The 16502-nt window shown below is 50.4% G+C and overlaps 1 protein-coding gene across 1 annotated transcript in view; it reads left to right on the top strand.

The window, feature by feature from the left end:
* Positions 1–5609: 5609 nt before the first annotated feature.
* Positions 5610–16502, top strand: part of COP1 (COP1 E3 ubiquitin ligase) — a gene marked incomplete at its 5' end in the record, with an annotated part of 172595 nt that continues 161702 nt past the window's right edge. Inside the window, one exon of the mRNA XM_038758162.1 lies at positions 5610–5713. Coding sequence (XP_038614090.1) covers positions 5610–5713 — 104 coding nt within the window. The remainder of the gene's footprint in view (positions 5714–16502) is intronic.

Here is a 16502-nt window from a genome sequence, read left to right as displayed (position 1 = left end):
TAAGCGCTCAATAAATACGATTGATGATGATGATGATGATGATGATTACAGCGTGGCTCAGTGGAAAGAGCCTGGGCTTTGGAGTCAGAGGTCGTGGGTTCAAATTCCGGCTCTGCCAATTGTCAGCTGTGTGACTTTGGGCAAGTCACTTAACTTCCTTGTGCCTCAGTTCCCTCATCTGTAAAATGGGGATTAAGATTGTGAGCCCCCGGGGGACAACCTGATCACCTTGTAACCTCCCCATCGCTTAGAACAGTGCTTTGCACATAGTAAGCGCTTAATAATGCCATTATTATTATTATTATTATTAGCTTGTATCTATGCCAGTGCTATTACAGTGTCTACCACATAGTAAGTGCTTAACAGTGTGGCTCAGTGGAATGAACACGGGCTTGGGAGTCAGAGGTCATGGGTTCTAATCCCGCTCCGCCACTTGTCTGCTGTGTGACTTGGGGCAAATCACTTGACTTCTCTGTGCCTCAGTTCCCTCATCTGTAAAAAGGGGATTGACTGTGAGCCCCATAATAATGATGGTGTTTGTTAAGCGCTTACTATGTGCAAAGCACTGTTCTAAGCGCTGCGGGGGATACAAGGTGATCAGGTTGTCTCACAGTCTCCATCCCCATTTTATAGATGAGGGAACTGAGGCCCAGAGAAGTGAAGTGACTTGCCCAAAGTCACACAGCTGACGAGTGGCGGAGCCCGGATTAGAACCCACAGCCTCTGACTCCCAAGCCCGGGCTCTTCGAATTGAGCCACGCTCCTTCCCCATGTGGGACAACCTGATTACCTTGCATCTTCTAGACTGTGAGCCCGCTGTCGGGTAGGGACCGTCTCTATATGTTGCCAACTTGTACTTCCCAAACGCTTAGTACAGTGCTCTGCACACAGTAAGCGCTCAATAAATACGATTGAATGAATGAACCCCCCCAGCTCTTAGAACAGTGCTTGTGAGCACACCTCCTCCAGGAGGCCTCCCCAGACTGAGCTCTCCTTTTTCCTCTCCTCCTCCCCTCCCCATCGCCCCCCCTCCCTCTGCCCTACCCCCTTCCCCTCCCCACAGCACTCGTATATATTTGTACATATTCATCACTCTTTTTATTTGTACACATTTATCACTCTTTTTATTTGTACACATTTATTACTCTTTTTATTAATGATGTGCGTATAGCTATAATTCCATTTATTCTGATGGAATTGACACCTGTCTACTTGTTTTGTTGTCTGTCTCCCCCTTCTAGCCTGTGAGCCCGTTGTTGGGTAGGGACCGTCTCTGCTGCCGATTTGTGCTTCCCAAGTGCTTAGTACAGTGTTCTGTACACAGTAAGCGCTCAATAAATACGATTGATTGATTGATTAGTACAGTGCTCTGTACACACTAAGCGCTCAATAAATATGATTGAATGAATGAACAGTGCTTGACACATAGTAGGCGCTTAACAAACACCATCATCATCATTATTATTATTATTATTAAGAAATAGCACAAAAAACGGGGAAAGAAGACTGGTTGGGCGCCTTCTCCATCCCCCTTGTCTTACCTCCTTCCCTTCCCCACAGCACCTGTATATATGTATATATGCTTGTACCTATTTATTATTCTATTTATTTATTTATTCATTTTCCTTGTACATATCTATTCTATTTATTTTATTTTGATAGTATGTTTGGTTTTGTTCTCTGTCTCCCCCTTCTAGACTGTGAGCCCACTGTTGGGTAGGGACTGTCTCTATATGTTGCCGACTTGTGCTTCCCAAGCGCTTAGTACAGTGCTCTGCACACAGTAAGCGCTCAATAAATATGATGGATTCATCCCCATTTTACGGATGAGGGAACTGAGACCCAGAGAAGTGAAGTGACTTGCCCAAAGTCACACAGCTGACAAGTGGCGGAGTCCGAATTAGAACCCACAGCCTCTGACTCCCAAGCCTGGGCTCTTTCCATTGAGCCACGCTCCTTCCCCATGTGGGACAATCTGATTACCTTGCGTCTTCTAGACTGTGAGCCCGCTGTTGGGTAGGGGCCGTCTCTATATGTTGCCAACTTGGACTTCCCAAGCGCTTAGTACAGTGCTCTGCACACAGAAAGCGCTCAATAAATACGATTGAATGAATGAACCCCCCCCCCCCCAGCTCTTAGAACAGTGCTTGTGAGCACACCTCCTCCAGGAGGCCTCCCCAAACTGAGCCCTCCTTTTCCTCTCCTCCTCCCCTCCCCATCACCCGCCCTCCCTCTGCCCTACCCCCTTCCCCTCCCCACAGCACTTGTATATATTTGTACATATTCATCACTCTTTTTATTTGTACATATTTATTACTCTTTTTATTAATGACGTGCATATAGCTATAATTCCATTTATTGTGATGGAATTGACACTTGTTTTGTTTTGTTGTCTGTCCCCCCCCATTAGCCTGTGAGCCCGTTGTTGGGTAGGGACCGTCTCTGCTGCCGATTTGTGCTTCCCAAGTGCTTAGTACAGTGCTCTGTACACAGTAAGCGCTCAATAAATATGGTTGAATGAATGAACAGTGCTTGACACAGTGTAGGTGCTTAACAAACGCCATCATCATTATTATTATTAATAAGACATAGCACAAAAAATGGGGAAAGAAGGCCGGTTGGGTGCCGTCTACATCCCCCCGTCTCACCTCCTTCCCTTCCCCACAGCACCTGTATGTATGTTTGTACATATTTATTACTCTATTTATTTATTTTACTTGTACATATCTATTCTATTTATTTTATTTTGTTAATATGTTTGGTTTTGTACTCTGTCTCCCCCTTCTAGACTGTGAGCCCGCTGTTGGGTAGGGACCGTCTCTATATGTTGCCAACCTGTGCTTCCCAAGCGCTTAGTACGGTGCTCGCACGCAGTAAGCGCTCAATAAATATGATTGATTGATTGGTACAGTGCTCTGTACACAGTAAGCGCTCAATAAATACGATTGATTGATTGGTACAGTGCTCTGTAGGCAGTAAGCACTCAATAAATATGATTGATTGATTGGTACAGTGCTCTGTACGCAGTAAGCGCTCAATAAATATGATTGATTGATTGGTACAGTGCTTTGTACACAGTAAGCGCTCAATAAATACGATTGATTGATTGATTGATTAGTACAGTGGTCTGTACACAGGGAAGCAGTATCCATATTCAGGGACAACTGGGAATAATAATAATAATAGTAATAATAATAACGTTGGCATTTATTAAATGCTTACTATGTGCAAAGTAGTGTTCTAAGCGCTGGGGAGGTTACAAGATCAGGTTGTCCCACGGGGGGCTCACAGTCTTAATCCCCATTTTACAGATGAGGTAACTGAGGCCCAGAGAGGCGAAGTGACTTGCCCAAAGTCACACAGCTGACAATGGGCAGAGGCGGAATTTGAACCCGTGACCCCGACTCCAAAGCCCGTGCTCTTTCCACTGAGCCTACTGAGAGCTCACCTCCTCCAGGAGGCCTTCCCAGACTGAGCCTCTTCCTTCCTCTCCCCCTCGTCCCCCCTCCATCCCCCCAATCTTACCTCCTTCCCTTCCCCACAGCACCTGCATATATGTATATATGGTTGTACATATTTATTACTCTATTTACTTATTTATTTTACTTGTGCATATCCATTCTATTTATTTTATTTAGTTAGTATGTTTGGTTTTGTTCTCTGTCTCCCCCTTTTAGACTGTGAGCCCAATGTTGGGTAGGGACTGTCTCTAGATGTTGCCAATTTGTACTTCCCAAGCGCTTAGTACAGTGCTCTGCACATAGTAAGCGCTCAATAAATATGATTGATTGCCAATTTGTACTTCCCAAGCGCTTAGTACAGTGCTCTGCACATAGTAAGTGCTCAATAAATGATTGATTGATTGAGTCCCTTCCTCCCCCTCCCCCCCGCCTTACCTCCTTCCCCACACCACCTGTATATATGTATATATGTTTGTGCATACTTATTACTCTATTTCATTTGTACATATTTATTCTATTTATTTTGTTAACATGTTTTGTTTTGTTCTCTGTCTCCCCCTCCTAGACTGTGAGCCCACTATTGGGTAGGGACCGTCTCTGTATGTTGCCGACTTGGACTTCCCAAGCGCTTAGCCCGGTGCTCCGCACACAGGAAGCGCTCAATAAATACGATTGAATGAATGAATAAATATGACTGAATGAATGAACAGTGCTTGACACATAGTAGGCGCTTAACAAACGCCATCATCATCATTATTATTATTTGAATAAATATGACTGAATGAATGAACAGTGCTTGACACATAGTAGGCGCTTAACAAACGCCATCATCATCATTATTATTATTTGAATAAATATGACTGAATGAATGAACAGTGTTTGACACATAGTAGGCGCTTAACAAACGCCATCATCATCATTATTATTATGATTAATAAGAAATAGCACCAAAAACGGGGAAAAAAGGCCGGTTGGGCGCTCACTATTGCACCACCCGGCCTGAGGCCCTCCTTCGCTCCCCCGCCCCCTCAGGAAGGCCGGGCGCGCGCGCGCTCTCTCTCTCTATCGCGCGCGTGCGCTCTCTATCGCGCGCGCTCTCTGTCTCGCGCGCGTGCGCTCTCTCTCTCTCTCTCTCTCTCGCGCGCGCGCGCGGTCTGTCTCGCGCGCGTGCGCTCTCTCGCTCTCGCTCTCTCTCTCACTCTGTCTCTCTCGCGCGCGCATGCCCACTAAGGCCCGCCAGTCCAGCCCTCCGCAAAGCTGGCGCTGCGGAGCGCGCCTGCGCAGTCTCCGGCTGCCTTCTTCGTCCTCCTCTCTCTCCCTCTCTCCGGCTCCCTCCCCCCGTCTGCCTTCCCGAACCAATAAAGCTTTCAACAAGAAAACTCTCTCTCCCGCCCCCGTCGCTCAGCGGTCCCCGCCGTCGCGGTGTTTGCGTGTGTGTGTGTGTGTGTTGTGAGCGCGCCAGCCGCGCTGTCAATAAAGTTTTTTTTGTTTTTTCCTTCCCCTTTCTTTTCGTCTCCCACTGGGTCCGTCGGTCCGTCCGTCCCTGTCGCGCGCGCCCGCGCCCGCGCGCTCCCGCGTCGGCGCTCGGGTCGGCCGGCGGCGGCGGCGGCGGCGGCCCCGAGGAGCGGCCCTGCGTGGGTTTTTTTTTTTTTTTTTTAATTCCCCTTTTCCGTCGCCCTGGGCTTCCGTGCGCGGCGTCCGGCGGCCGCCCGGGGCGGTCGGGGGTCTCCGCGGCGCGCGGCCCCACCGAGGATGCGCTGAGCCGGCGGGCCCGGGGGGGGGGGGGTCCGGTCCGGGGGTCGGCCATGTCCGGGAGCCGGCAGGCCCCGCCGGGCGGCGCGGGGCCGGGGCCGGGGCCGGGGTCAGGGCCCCGGCTCCTCGGCGGTCAGCTCCGCCACCTCTCCGTCGCCGTCCCCGTGGCCGGGCCCGGCGGGCCCCGGGGCGGCGGCGGCGGCGGCGGCGGCGGGCGGTCCGGGTCCCGGTCCGGGTCCCGGTCCCGGGTCGGTCCCGGGCCCCTGCCGGCCGGCGGGCGGCGCGGCCCGGCCCGGGAGCGGAGCGGGGGCGGCGGCCGGAGGAGGAGGAGGAGGAGGAGGAGGGAGCGGCTCGAGCAGCGGTCCCGCCGGCGGCGGCGGCAGTAGCAGCGGCGGCAGCAGCAGCAGCAGCAGCAGCAGCAGCAGGAAGCGGCCTCTCCTCACCCCGCTCTGCAACGGCCTCATCAACTCCTACGAGGACAAAAGCAACGACTTCGTCTGGTGGGTTGGAGGGACTTCCCCTCTCCCCTCTCCCCTCCCCTCTTTCCCCTTTCCCCTCCCCCCTTCTCTCTTTCCCCTTTCCCCTCCTCCTTCCCCCATGCCTCTTCCCCATCACCTTCCTTCTCGCCTCTTCCCCATCTCCTTCCTCCTCCTCTTTCCCCCGTGACCCTCCCCCATGCCCCTTCCCCCTCCTCCCCCATGTCCCTTCTCCCCCCTCCCCCATGCCCCTTCTCCCTCCTCCCCCCATGCCTCTTCCTCCTCCTCCTTCCCCCATGCCCCTTTCCCATCCCCCTTCCCCCATGCCCCTTCCCCATCCCCTTCTCCCTCCTTCCCCCATGCCCCTTTCCCAACGCCCCTTCTTCATTCCCCCATGCCCCCTTCCCACCCGCCTTGCTCCTTCTCCTTCCTCATGCCCCTTTCCCACGCCCCTTTCTCCTCCTCCTTCCCCCATGCCCCTTTCCCATCCCTCTTCCTCCTCCTCCTTCCCCCATGCCTCTTTCCCATCCCCCTTCCTCCTCCTCCTTCCCCCATGCCCCTTTCCCATCCCTCTTCCTCCTCCTCCTTCCCCCATGCCTCTTTCCCATCCCCCTTCCTCCTCCTCCTTCCCCCATGCCCCTTTCCCATCCCTCTTCCTCCTCCTCCTTCCCCCATGCCTCTTTCCCATCCCCCTTCCTCCTCCTCCTTCCCCCATGCCCCTTTCCCAACGCCCCTTCCTCCTTCCTCTTTTCCCCCAAACCCCCTTCCCACCCGACTTGCTGCTCCTCCTTTCCCATGCCCCTTTCCCACGCCCCTTTCTCCTCCTCCTTCCCCCATGCCCCTTTCCCATCCCCTTCCTCTTCCTCCTTCCCCATGCCCCTTTCCCAACACCCCTTCCTCCTTCCTCTTTCCCCCATGCCCCCTTTCCCACCCCCCTTGCTCCTCCTCCTTCCCCATGCCCCTTTCCCACGCCCCTTCCTCCTCCCCCATGCCCCTTACCCACGCCCCTTCCTCCTCCTCCTCTTTCCCCCCTGCCCCTTTCCCCATCCCCCTTCTTCTTTCCCCCATTACCCCTTCCCTCTCCCCGGCCCAGGGGGCAGGAGGAGGGAAAGGCCCGAGTTCCCCTGGAGGGAAAGCAGAGAAGTCGGGGCCCCACCTCGGGGGCATCCCGGAGCTCGGCAGGGCAAATAGTAGTACCGTTCTTATTATTAATTGTATTTGTTGAACGTTTACTGTGTGCAAAGCGCTTTAGCGCTACCACTACTGGTAACTGTATGTTTGTAACTTGCTGTGTGCTAGTAAATAGTAATAATACTTGTGGTATTTAAGTGCTTACTATGTGCCGGGCACTGTACTGAGCACTGGGGTGGACACAAACCGATCGGTTTGGACATAGTCCCTGTCCCATGTGGGGTTCACAGTCTCAGTCTCTATTTTACAGGTGAGGGAACCGAGGCCCAGAGAAGTGAAGTGACTTGCCCAAGGTCACACAGCAGACAGGTGGCAGAGCAGGATTAGAAACCATGACCTTCCGACTCCCAGGCCCATGCTCTATCCACTATGCCATGCCGCTTCTCAGTAATTACTATTATTAATCAGCGTGGCTCAGTGGAAAGAGCCCGGGCTTTGGAGTCAGAGGTCAGGGGTTCAAATCCCGGCTCCACCACTTGTCAGCTGTGTGACTTTGGGCAAGTCACTTCACTTCTCTGTGCCTCAGTTCCCTCATCTGTAAAATGGGGATTAAGACTGTGAGCCCCCCGTGGGACAACCTGATCACCTTGTAACCTCCCCAGTGCTTAGAACAGTGCTTTGCACATAGTAAGCGCTTAATAAATGCCATTATTATTATTAATCGTATTTTTTTCAGCATTTATTCAGTGCAAAATACGGTACTAGTACTACTACTAATTATGGTATCTGTTAAGTGCTTATTATGTGCCAGGCACAGTACTAAGCACTGGGGAGGATACAAGCAGATCATCATCATCATCATCATCATCATCAATCGTATTTATTGAGCGCTTACTATGTGCAGAGCACTGTACTAAGCGCTTGGGAAGTACAAATTGGCAACATATAGAGACAGTCCCTACCCAACAGTGGGCTCACAGTCTAAAAGGGGGAGACAGAGAACAAAAGCAAACATACTAACAAAATAAAATAAATGGGATAGATATGTACAAGTAAAATAAATAAATAAATAAATAAATAGAGTAATAAATATGTACAAACATATATACATATATACAGGTGCTGTGGGGAAGGGAAGGAGGTAAGATGGGGGGCCCTGGCCCTTGTGGGGCTCCCTGTCTCAATTCCCACTTTACAGGTGAGGTAACTGAGGCACAGAGAAATGAAGTGACTTGCCCAAGGTCACACAGCAGACGAGTAAGTACTAAGCGCTGGGCAGAGTATAATGTAACTAACGCATTCTCTGCCCACAACAAGCTCACGGTCTAGAGGGGGAGGCAGTAGTCGTGATGGTATTGGTTAAGCGGTTAAGCGATTACTGGGTGGAAAACCCTGGGAAACGTATCAACTCTCTTGTTGCATTGCACTCTCCCAAGCGCTCGGTACAGTGCTCCGCACACAGTATGTGCTCAGTAAATACCGTGGATTGAAGCTCGTGTGGGCAGGGAATGGGCCTACCAAGTCTGTTGTAGCGTATGGTCTCCAAGCTACTAGACCAGTGCTGTGCACACAGTAAGCACTCAAATACCATTGATTGAATCGGGCACAGCCCCTAGACCTCAAGGAGCTTACAGACTACGCGGAGGGCTGAAGAAAAGAATACACAAGTGGAACTTAAACAAAGTCCCTTCCCATCATGGGGTACGCAAAGAGGTGCAGTTAGATGCAGTTTGGCTGCATTTTCACAGCCCAAGTAGTTGCAACGGATTCTCTCTGTGACTGGCACGCCCACGGGCACAGCCTGCCCTCAACAGTGTTGTCTTTCGGCCGAGGGACGGCCACCTGGTCGCCTCCCTTCCTTGTCTCTTCCCGCTTTGGTGGCCTTCCTAGACGATGTCACATCCACTCCTGCCGGCCCAAATGGTTCCAGTAGGCAGAGAGAGGACCAGCGTGTTGTCAACCACCACAAACATACCTTCACCTGAACGTCCAGCAGAAACCTAGTAGAGGAGTTACGGGGTAGGGCAAGGATGGATGATGTGGGAAAGAGAGAGCAATTGCAGTGGAGATTACAAAGCAACGCCCAATTGTATGAGAGATCATGGCTAGAGAGAGGAAGAGACCAGGTAAGTGGTCAATAAGCAGGTCTTATTAAGTCTTTCTAGTTTGTGGAATTTCTTTCAGACTTAGGAGTTCAGTTTGAGCCTGTTCCTTTTCGTTTTCTTGGGTGGAAGAGCATGATAGGGCTATGTGGGCTATAAACTCTTGGTGAATTTCAGATTTTCCCTCGTATATTCTGTTAGCCTCTGGGGTCATTCAGATCACCAACACTGGCTAAAACTGAGTGAGGCAGGGGTCAGTCGCCCCATCTCCGGACCTGTGAAGGCCAGTCTAGTTTGGAGCTGCGGAGATGAGATTGGAACTCGGGGATGTGCTCTGCACTCAGTAGGTGCTCAAAAATTGGTGATGATGCTGTCGGTCAGGAGAATTTAGTGAGTTTCTGTGATGTGCTGGGCACTGCAGTAAGCTCTTGGGAGAGCACCTGCTTTCCTCCCCCTGACCGGGTGGCCCAGAAATCCTCCCATTTCCAGAGGCCCTGAACCCGGGTAACGGTTGGCCCTTAGCCGGACCTGGGGCCCCATGTAACGCTGCCGTGTAAGTTCTCCACGTGGAATTCAGTGCTTCTCCCACCCCCGTGATCTCCGTCTGCCAGGTTGACTGGAGTCTGGGTTGGTCACAGTCCTGACCCCGGGGTGCCCAGGAAGGAGACCGGGGGCCATGAGGCTGCTGATCCCCCTCCAGCGCCCTTGGCAATGCGGACCCCTGGCTTCTCCCCGGCCTTGGCCAAGAGGGCTAAGCGAAACGAGCCTAAGACGCGTGTTGCTAGAATGTCTGAACATCAGTTTAAGGGATGTTTGAAAGCGTGTTTAAACCTAGCTAAGACGTTTTTTAATTGGGGAAAAAAGGACTATAATTTTTACCGGTATTAAGCGCTTACCCTGTGCCGGGCACTATACTAAGCACTGGGGTAGATATAATTGCATTGGACTCAGTCCCCATCTCACATAGGGCTCAGAGTCTTAAATCCCATTTTACAGATGAGGTAACTGAGGCACAGAGAAGTGAAGTGCTTTGCCCAGTGTCACAGCAGTCAAGCGGCAGAGCCAGGACTAGAACCCAGGTCCTGTGACTCCCAGTGCAGTAGGCTGCACTGCTCTCTCTCGTGCTCGCCTCTGTTTCGGTTTTCATCGCAGGGTATAATCAATCATCGTGGTCTTTATTGAGCACTTATTATGTGCAGAGCACTGTACTAAGCGCTTGGGAGAGAGAAATACAACAGAATTAGCAGACACGTTCCGTGCCCATCATGAGTTTACACAATATTATCAGAAGCAAGGCATTTTATCACTGTTGTAGAAATGGAGGTTGGCCTTCATGGGTCAGAAGAGAAACCAGCGCCCACCACACACCAGGGACTTGCTTGAAGGTGTGCGCATTCCAGTGGGACAGCGAGGAACGCTTCATTTTCGGTCCTTCAGTTTCAAGGACTCCTTGGGCATCTGACTCATTTCCAGGGAACCATTTGCCTTCATGGTTTTCCTCCTTAAAGGTCCCCAGTCAGTGCTTGCTCCGGAGGCGATGGGCCCCGGGAGCTTCGCGCTCGATCCGAAGCCAAGGAATTTGCGTGCACAGACAAGACTGCCCAGCCCCACAGGCTAAAGCATATTTGGGGTTCGGATGGACCCCAGTAGGAGGCTCGTTGCACTTCTGGAAGGACCACAACCGTTGGAGGAGGAGGAGTCGGCCGAGCGGGGAGGAAACTGGAGATTATAACTTTTAGCTAGTGATGGGCATTGGGGAAGAGGGAATCGTGGAGATACGTCCTTTCGGAGACAGGGCTAGAGTTGGCGTGAGTGCTGTGTGGTATAGTGAAGGCTGGATGTGTAGGACAGAGTGTTTGCGTTGGGGTGGACACCCCGGGATGGGGGAGGCTGAAGGGAAATAGTTTTGTAATCGTGGTTTATAGGCGAGGGGTTTCAGAAGGTGGAATCATCCGGGGATCCAGGCTCCTTGCCATTCTTCCTTCTCCCCAAGCCTCCTCCTTTTTGGCCATTTCACGGCTAATGAGGCCACCGGTCAGATGAGCTAGAGGCAGTCAAAGGAAGCGAACTCCAGCTAGTTGGCCTGGCCATGTTTTTACTTTCTGTGTTGAAACCATTGATGTGTCGGGAGAGTTCGACTGAAGCGAAGTGAGTTATCCTGCGCTTTCTCGTTCTAACGCTGTTGATCCGTGGGTATTGGGGGAGGGGAGTAGGTGTTAGGACTTTAGGGATAATCACCAATTCGACTTATAGGAAAATGAAGCCAAGTGATGGTGGTGTTGCAGAGGCGTTTGAGCTCAGTCTACTTGGGGAAGTAGCCTGATACTTGGGGTGGCCGTCCCGCTGGAAACCTTCCTTGGTGCAGTAGGATTGGGATGAAACCAGTATATATTGGACTAAGGAGGAAGGAGAGAAAAGAGAGATGAGAATAGCGAGGTTCACGCTTTTACTGTGCAGGTCCTGCCACCCGAGCACATGCTGCTTCTCTTTAATTAGTGATAGTTCAGTATTCCTTATTGAACTTTTAATTGTCCCTGTGTTTGTTTTCTTTTTCAAGTTGTGAATTCCTCACCGGCAGGGCCTACCTCTAATTGTTTTCTCCATATCCCCAAGTGCCCAGCACTGTGCTCCCTACACAAAGGCCCTGACCTCACAATTTCGATGATGCCGATATTGATGCTTGTAATATGCTGATATGGGGCGTGTTTGAATCTTCCTTCTGAGCATACTTATTAAGAAATGGAGACAGTTTATGGGTGCTGAATGGCAGAACCCAGGTTCCTGGTCTGAAATGGATTTGTCCCTTTGGCGTGATTAATGTAATTTCTTCCTTCGGCTGGGGATGGGAGGCCAACCCCCAAGAAGGTGGTGACTACTAACTGAGTATCCCTTGAAGGCCGGCGCCCTCCCAGTGATGAGGAAGAAGTTGGTCTGTGATGCAGTCAAAGCTGCCTAGGTGTTTGTAGCCCTGGCAGAAGCATTGGACACGATCAGTGGACCTGGGTTTCTGGGCAAGGCTGAGCAAACTGGGCCGTCGCGACACGGTTTTAAGGCAGCCGTACAAAGGGCCCGGCCGACCGAGGCGTGGTGAAGGGGCCTCGTCTAACACTTGTCTTAGCGACATTGGAGAAAAGGAGGATTGTGTGGAAGGTCAGATCCTGATCAGCTTAATCCACGGTGCCATTTTTGATTCAGCCGAAGACCTGGAAACTGGTGGTGGTGGTAGAGGCGGTATAGCTGTAGTGGAAGTAGTATTTGAATGCTCACTTGGTGTGGCGCTCTGTGCAGAAGTGCTTGGGAAATACAAAATAAGTGATATGTTTCCTGCTGCAGAGAGCTTTCACTCTAATGGGGGAGGCAAACATGAAAACGTTCACAGTAGTCACAAGAAATAATTGAATGTATCATGCATATAAACATTTGCAAAGGTGCTGAGGATGAGTATAAATACATTTGAAAGTGCTAGAATAGACTTAGAACTCACTGAGAAACCTCCAATGCTTGGGGGTGTTAAGTCTTGGAGACAGTCATGTGCTCCTCCATTCCGATGACTGTGCTGTGTGCGAGAAGGCCGCCTGACGGTCGTAAAGTGCTTTGAAGAGTCAGCTCGGTCCTGTGGCCTGGCGAACGTGAGGAAGATGGAGGTTATGAACCGGCTGGCGACCGTGTCCTATGCCCCTAGACAGATGTCCGTCGCCCACACCGAGGTGAACGAGTTCACCAAACTGGCCTGGTAGAATCAGTACGCTTTCCGGTGCTGCCCACATGATCAAATTGGAAATCAAGGCTAGTCAGTGTGGAGCAGAAGTGCCAACTTTTCATTTTGAGTGTGTAGGAGAAGAGGTTTGGAGCGGGAGAGGGGCTTGCAGGGAGTTGGGTAGGTTTTAAAGCGCTAACGGGTCAATCAGTTGTGTTATTTATTGAGCGCTTACTGTGTGCAGAGCACTGTACTGAGTGCTTGGGGGAGGGCACAACACAAGAGAGATGATAGTCACGTTCCCTGCTCGCAACAAGCTTACAGTCTTTAGAGTATCCGGTTTGGGTTAGGTGGGTGCTTTTCAGCCCTGCTTAGATCTCGGTAGAAACTGACGTAGAAACTGAGGTAGAAACTCCCCTTTTAGACTGTGAGCCCACTGTTGGGTAGGGACTGTCTCTATATGTTGCCAATTTGTACTTCCCAAGCGCTTAGTACAGTGCTCTGCACATAGTAAGCGCTCAATAAATACGATTGATGATGATGATGATGAGGTGAAACAAGGTAGGAGCCTGGCCCCAAAAGCCATGGTTGCCTTCACCCCCGTGGAGTTGCCACCTCTGTTGAGGCGTCAGGATGAGGAATGACATTTCATTCTAAATTAGGGGCGTGTGAAGGTGCAGTAGCGTCCATCCTTCCATATGGCTCTGAGACCTAGACCCCGCACCAAAGGAACCGCTGGCTTGTGGAGCAGCCTCGGGCCCGTCGCCCAAGAGCCATGCTCCATAGCAAACTACTGGTAAAGTGGGATTCCCCAGTTACCATATCCAGAATGCCACCCTCCAGCCAGCGGTAAGGCAATGCTCACCCCCTCTTTACTTCACTGAGGAGGACATGTGAGGGAAACAGACAAGTTTCAGCCGTTGCTGGGTGGCTGCATCAGAAGACGTACGTGTAAGCAAGGAGGGCCGTATAAGTGTTTTCCTGACAGAGTCCGACAGAAGTTCTGGAGTAATAGCAACCAGGCCAGCCTGGCAGATGCAACCCAGAGAGTGGTTCCTCTGGTTGAGCGGAGGCCTTGGGAGGGCCGGGATGCCAGGAGGCCGACTCCATAGCAGTTGCGAGCTCCCCACGGGGACGACGGCCCCCATAGCTTTTTTGCACTGGATTCCCGAATCTCGTTCATCCGGGGTCTCCTGACGGGATCCAAATTTCCAGTCAGAACCGAAAAACCCCAAAATTGTGGCCTTCTGGCCTGTTGGCTTTTTGAAGCCACCCCTTCCAAAGTCCCCACCCACAGTGAAGCCCCTACCTTCCTCTGGCCATTGCCTTCAAAATGAGAAGTAGGCACCCATGTCAGAATGGCGAAGATCAGTCTTTATGAGCACAGAGTGAAGAATGGATTGCTGATTGTGAGTAAGACTTTTCAGGTCCTATTTGTGCGTGTCTCCCTCTCCCCTCCCCACCCCAACCTCCCAAGAAACGCTGTTGATTGATTGAACTCCCACCGGGGTGTATTCATTGATTACTTACTGTGTGCGGAGCACTGCCATGGCTTCACCTACCGTCTCTCTGCAGAGGATTCCCAAATCTACATCTGCAGCCCCATCTCTCTTCTCCACAGTCTTTCATTTGCTCTTGCTTTCAGGATATCTCTACTTGGATGTCCCACCGAAAGCTCCAGTGAAACACATCCAAAACAACTCCTCAACTTCCCACCCAAACCCTGTCCTTCCCACATCTTTCCCATCACGATAGACAATTCCGTTATCCTTCCTGTCTCACTAGCTGTAACCTTAGCATTGTCCTTGACTCATCTCATTCAACCCACACAGTTCAATGTCACGAAATCTTCTTCTACATTCACAACGTTGCCAGAATACATCCTTTCTTATCCATCCAAACTATGCTTAGTAATAATAGTAATAATTATGGTATATGTTAAGCGCTTACTATATGGCAGGTACTGTACTAAGTGCTAAGGTGGGTACAAGCAAATCGGGTTGGACACAATCCCCTGTCCCACATGAGTCTCACAGTTTCAATCCCCATTTTACAGATGAGGCAACTGAGGCACAGAGAAGTGAAGCGACTTGTCCCAGGTCAGACAGCAGACAAGTGGCGGGGCTGGGTTTAGAGCCCATGACCTGATTCCCAGGCCTGTTTTCTATCCACTACGCAGTGCCTGGCGCATAAGTAAGCGCTTAACAAATACCATAATTATTATTCTTATTTACTATCCAAGCACTTATCCTATCCCGCCTTGACTACTGCATCTGCCTCCTTGCTGACCTCCCTGCTTCCTGTCTCTCCCCACTCCAGACCATACTTGTCTCTGCTGCACAGATCATTTTTCTAAAAAATGTTCAGTCTGTGTTTTCCCAGGACGTTCCAATTGCTGCCCTTCCACCTCCACAACAAACTCCTTACCATCAGCTTTAAAGCACTGAATCAACCTGCCCTCTCCTACCTTATCTCCCCAATCAACCACAGCGCAACCTGCACACTTTATGCCAGCTTATTTACTGTGCCTCCACTTCGTCCGTTGCTCCGCCGACCCCTTTCCCAAGTCTTCCCCTTAACTTGGAACTGACTCCCCCTTCAAATATGCCAGAACACCACACTCCCCACCTTCAAAGCCATATTAAGAGTGTATCTCCAGGAGGCCTTCCCTGATGAAGCCCTCTTAGGGCCAGCTCGCTCTCCCTTCTGCATCTAGGCACTTGGATCTGTAATCTTTGGGTGTTTGATAGTCATCTCACCCTCAACCCCACATCGCTTTTGTGTATATCTAGAAATTATATGTTATAAATTATTTCTGTTAATGTCTTCCCTTCTGGATTGTAAACTCATTTTGGTCAGGGAACGTGTCTACCAACTTTGTTGTGTTGTCCCAAGCATTTAGTACAATGCTCTGCATCCAGGAAGCGCTCAATAAATACCATTGGTGATGACGGATGATGTACTAAGCACTTGAGAAAGTACAATACAGTTGGTTAGCACAGTCACTGTCTACAAGGAGTTTACAGTCTGAAGGGGGGGAGTGTTACTTTCAGAAACATACAATAGCAAGTCTCTTTCATCTTATGAACAGTGTGCTACAGTTTCCTCCTTGTAGTTATTTGACCTCAGTATTTCAAACCGTAAGATTTTGTTAGGAGGATTTGATGTATGGTATTTAGTATTTCCCACTCAAATTCAGGTTATTAAAAAATAATTGACCTCTAGTTTTCTTCATTTTCCTTCATTCAGATTAGGCCTGTTCACAGGATGTTCTGAGACGGTCACGTGGGAGTTTTAGTCTCAAATCTGTCCACTTATCCATATTGAATGTTGGGTAACTGCATGGTTCTCCTTCCCCAGGACTATCATTTGTCCATTCATCAAGTGAGTAACTGCTCATTAGGGAAGTGTGCCCTAAGGCCAGGCCAATAACTGGCAGATTTTTGTGGTTCAGCTGTGAACATAGCCAGAGGGTATTTTTCATAAGTAAATGTGAGTAAGAGTACCACCACCAGACTTTGTCATAAGTGGTTATGAGAAGAAACCAAAAAATTGTATTGAGTCCATATTGTTGCAGGGGAAAGGATAACTTCTTTGAACTCAACTGGCCAAACACCAATAAAGACACGGATAATGAGCCTTTGTAACACAAAAAAGCATGGGGGCGATTGTGGCTCTGGACTAAACCAAACAGGGAATTCATTGTTCCAAACGTAGATAGTCTGCAGAGAGGTATTTCATGCAGAAAAGTCTCAAGTACCAGGCTAAGAGCTGCGATGGAGTGGGTTGCACTTAGAGACGGGGGTGGTAGGCAGAGCTCTGGATTTCTGGGCAGAAATTGTATCTACCAACCATTTTTGGATTGTACTCCTCCAACCTCCTA

The sequence above is a fragment of the Tachyglossus aculeatus genome, chromosome 16 (genome assembly GCF_015852505.1).
Source record: "Tachyglossus aculeatus isolate mTacAcu1 chromosome 16, mTacAcu1.pri, whole genome shotgun sequence".
Lineage (NCBI taxonomy): Eukaryota > Metazoa > Chordata > Mammalia > Monotremata > Tachyglossidae > Tachyglossus > Tachyglossus aculeatus.
Note: the sequence above shows the minus strand (reverse complement) of the source record. Positions and strands in the feature narration are given on the sequence as shown.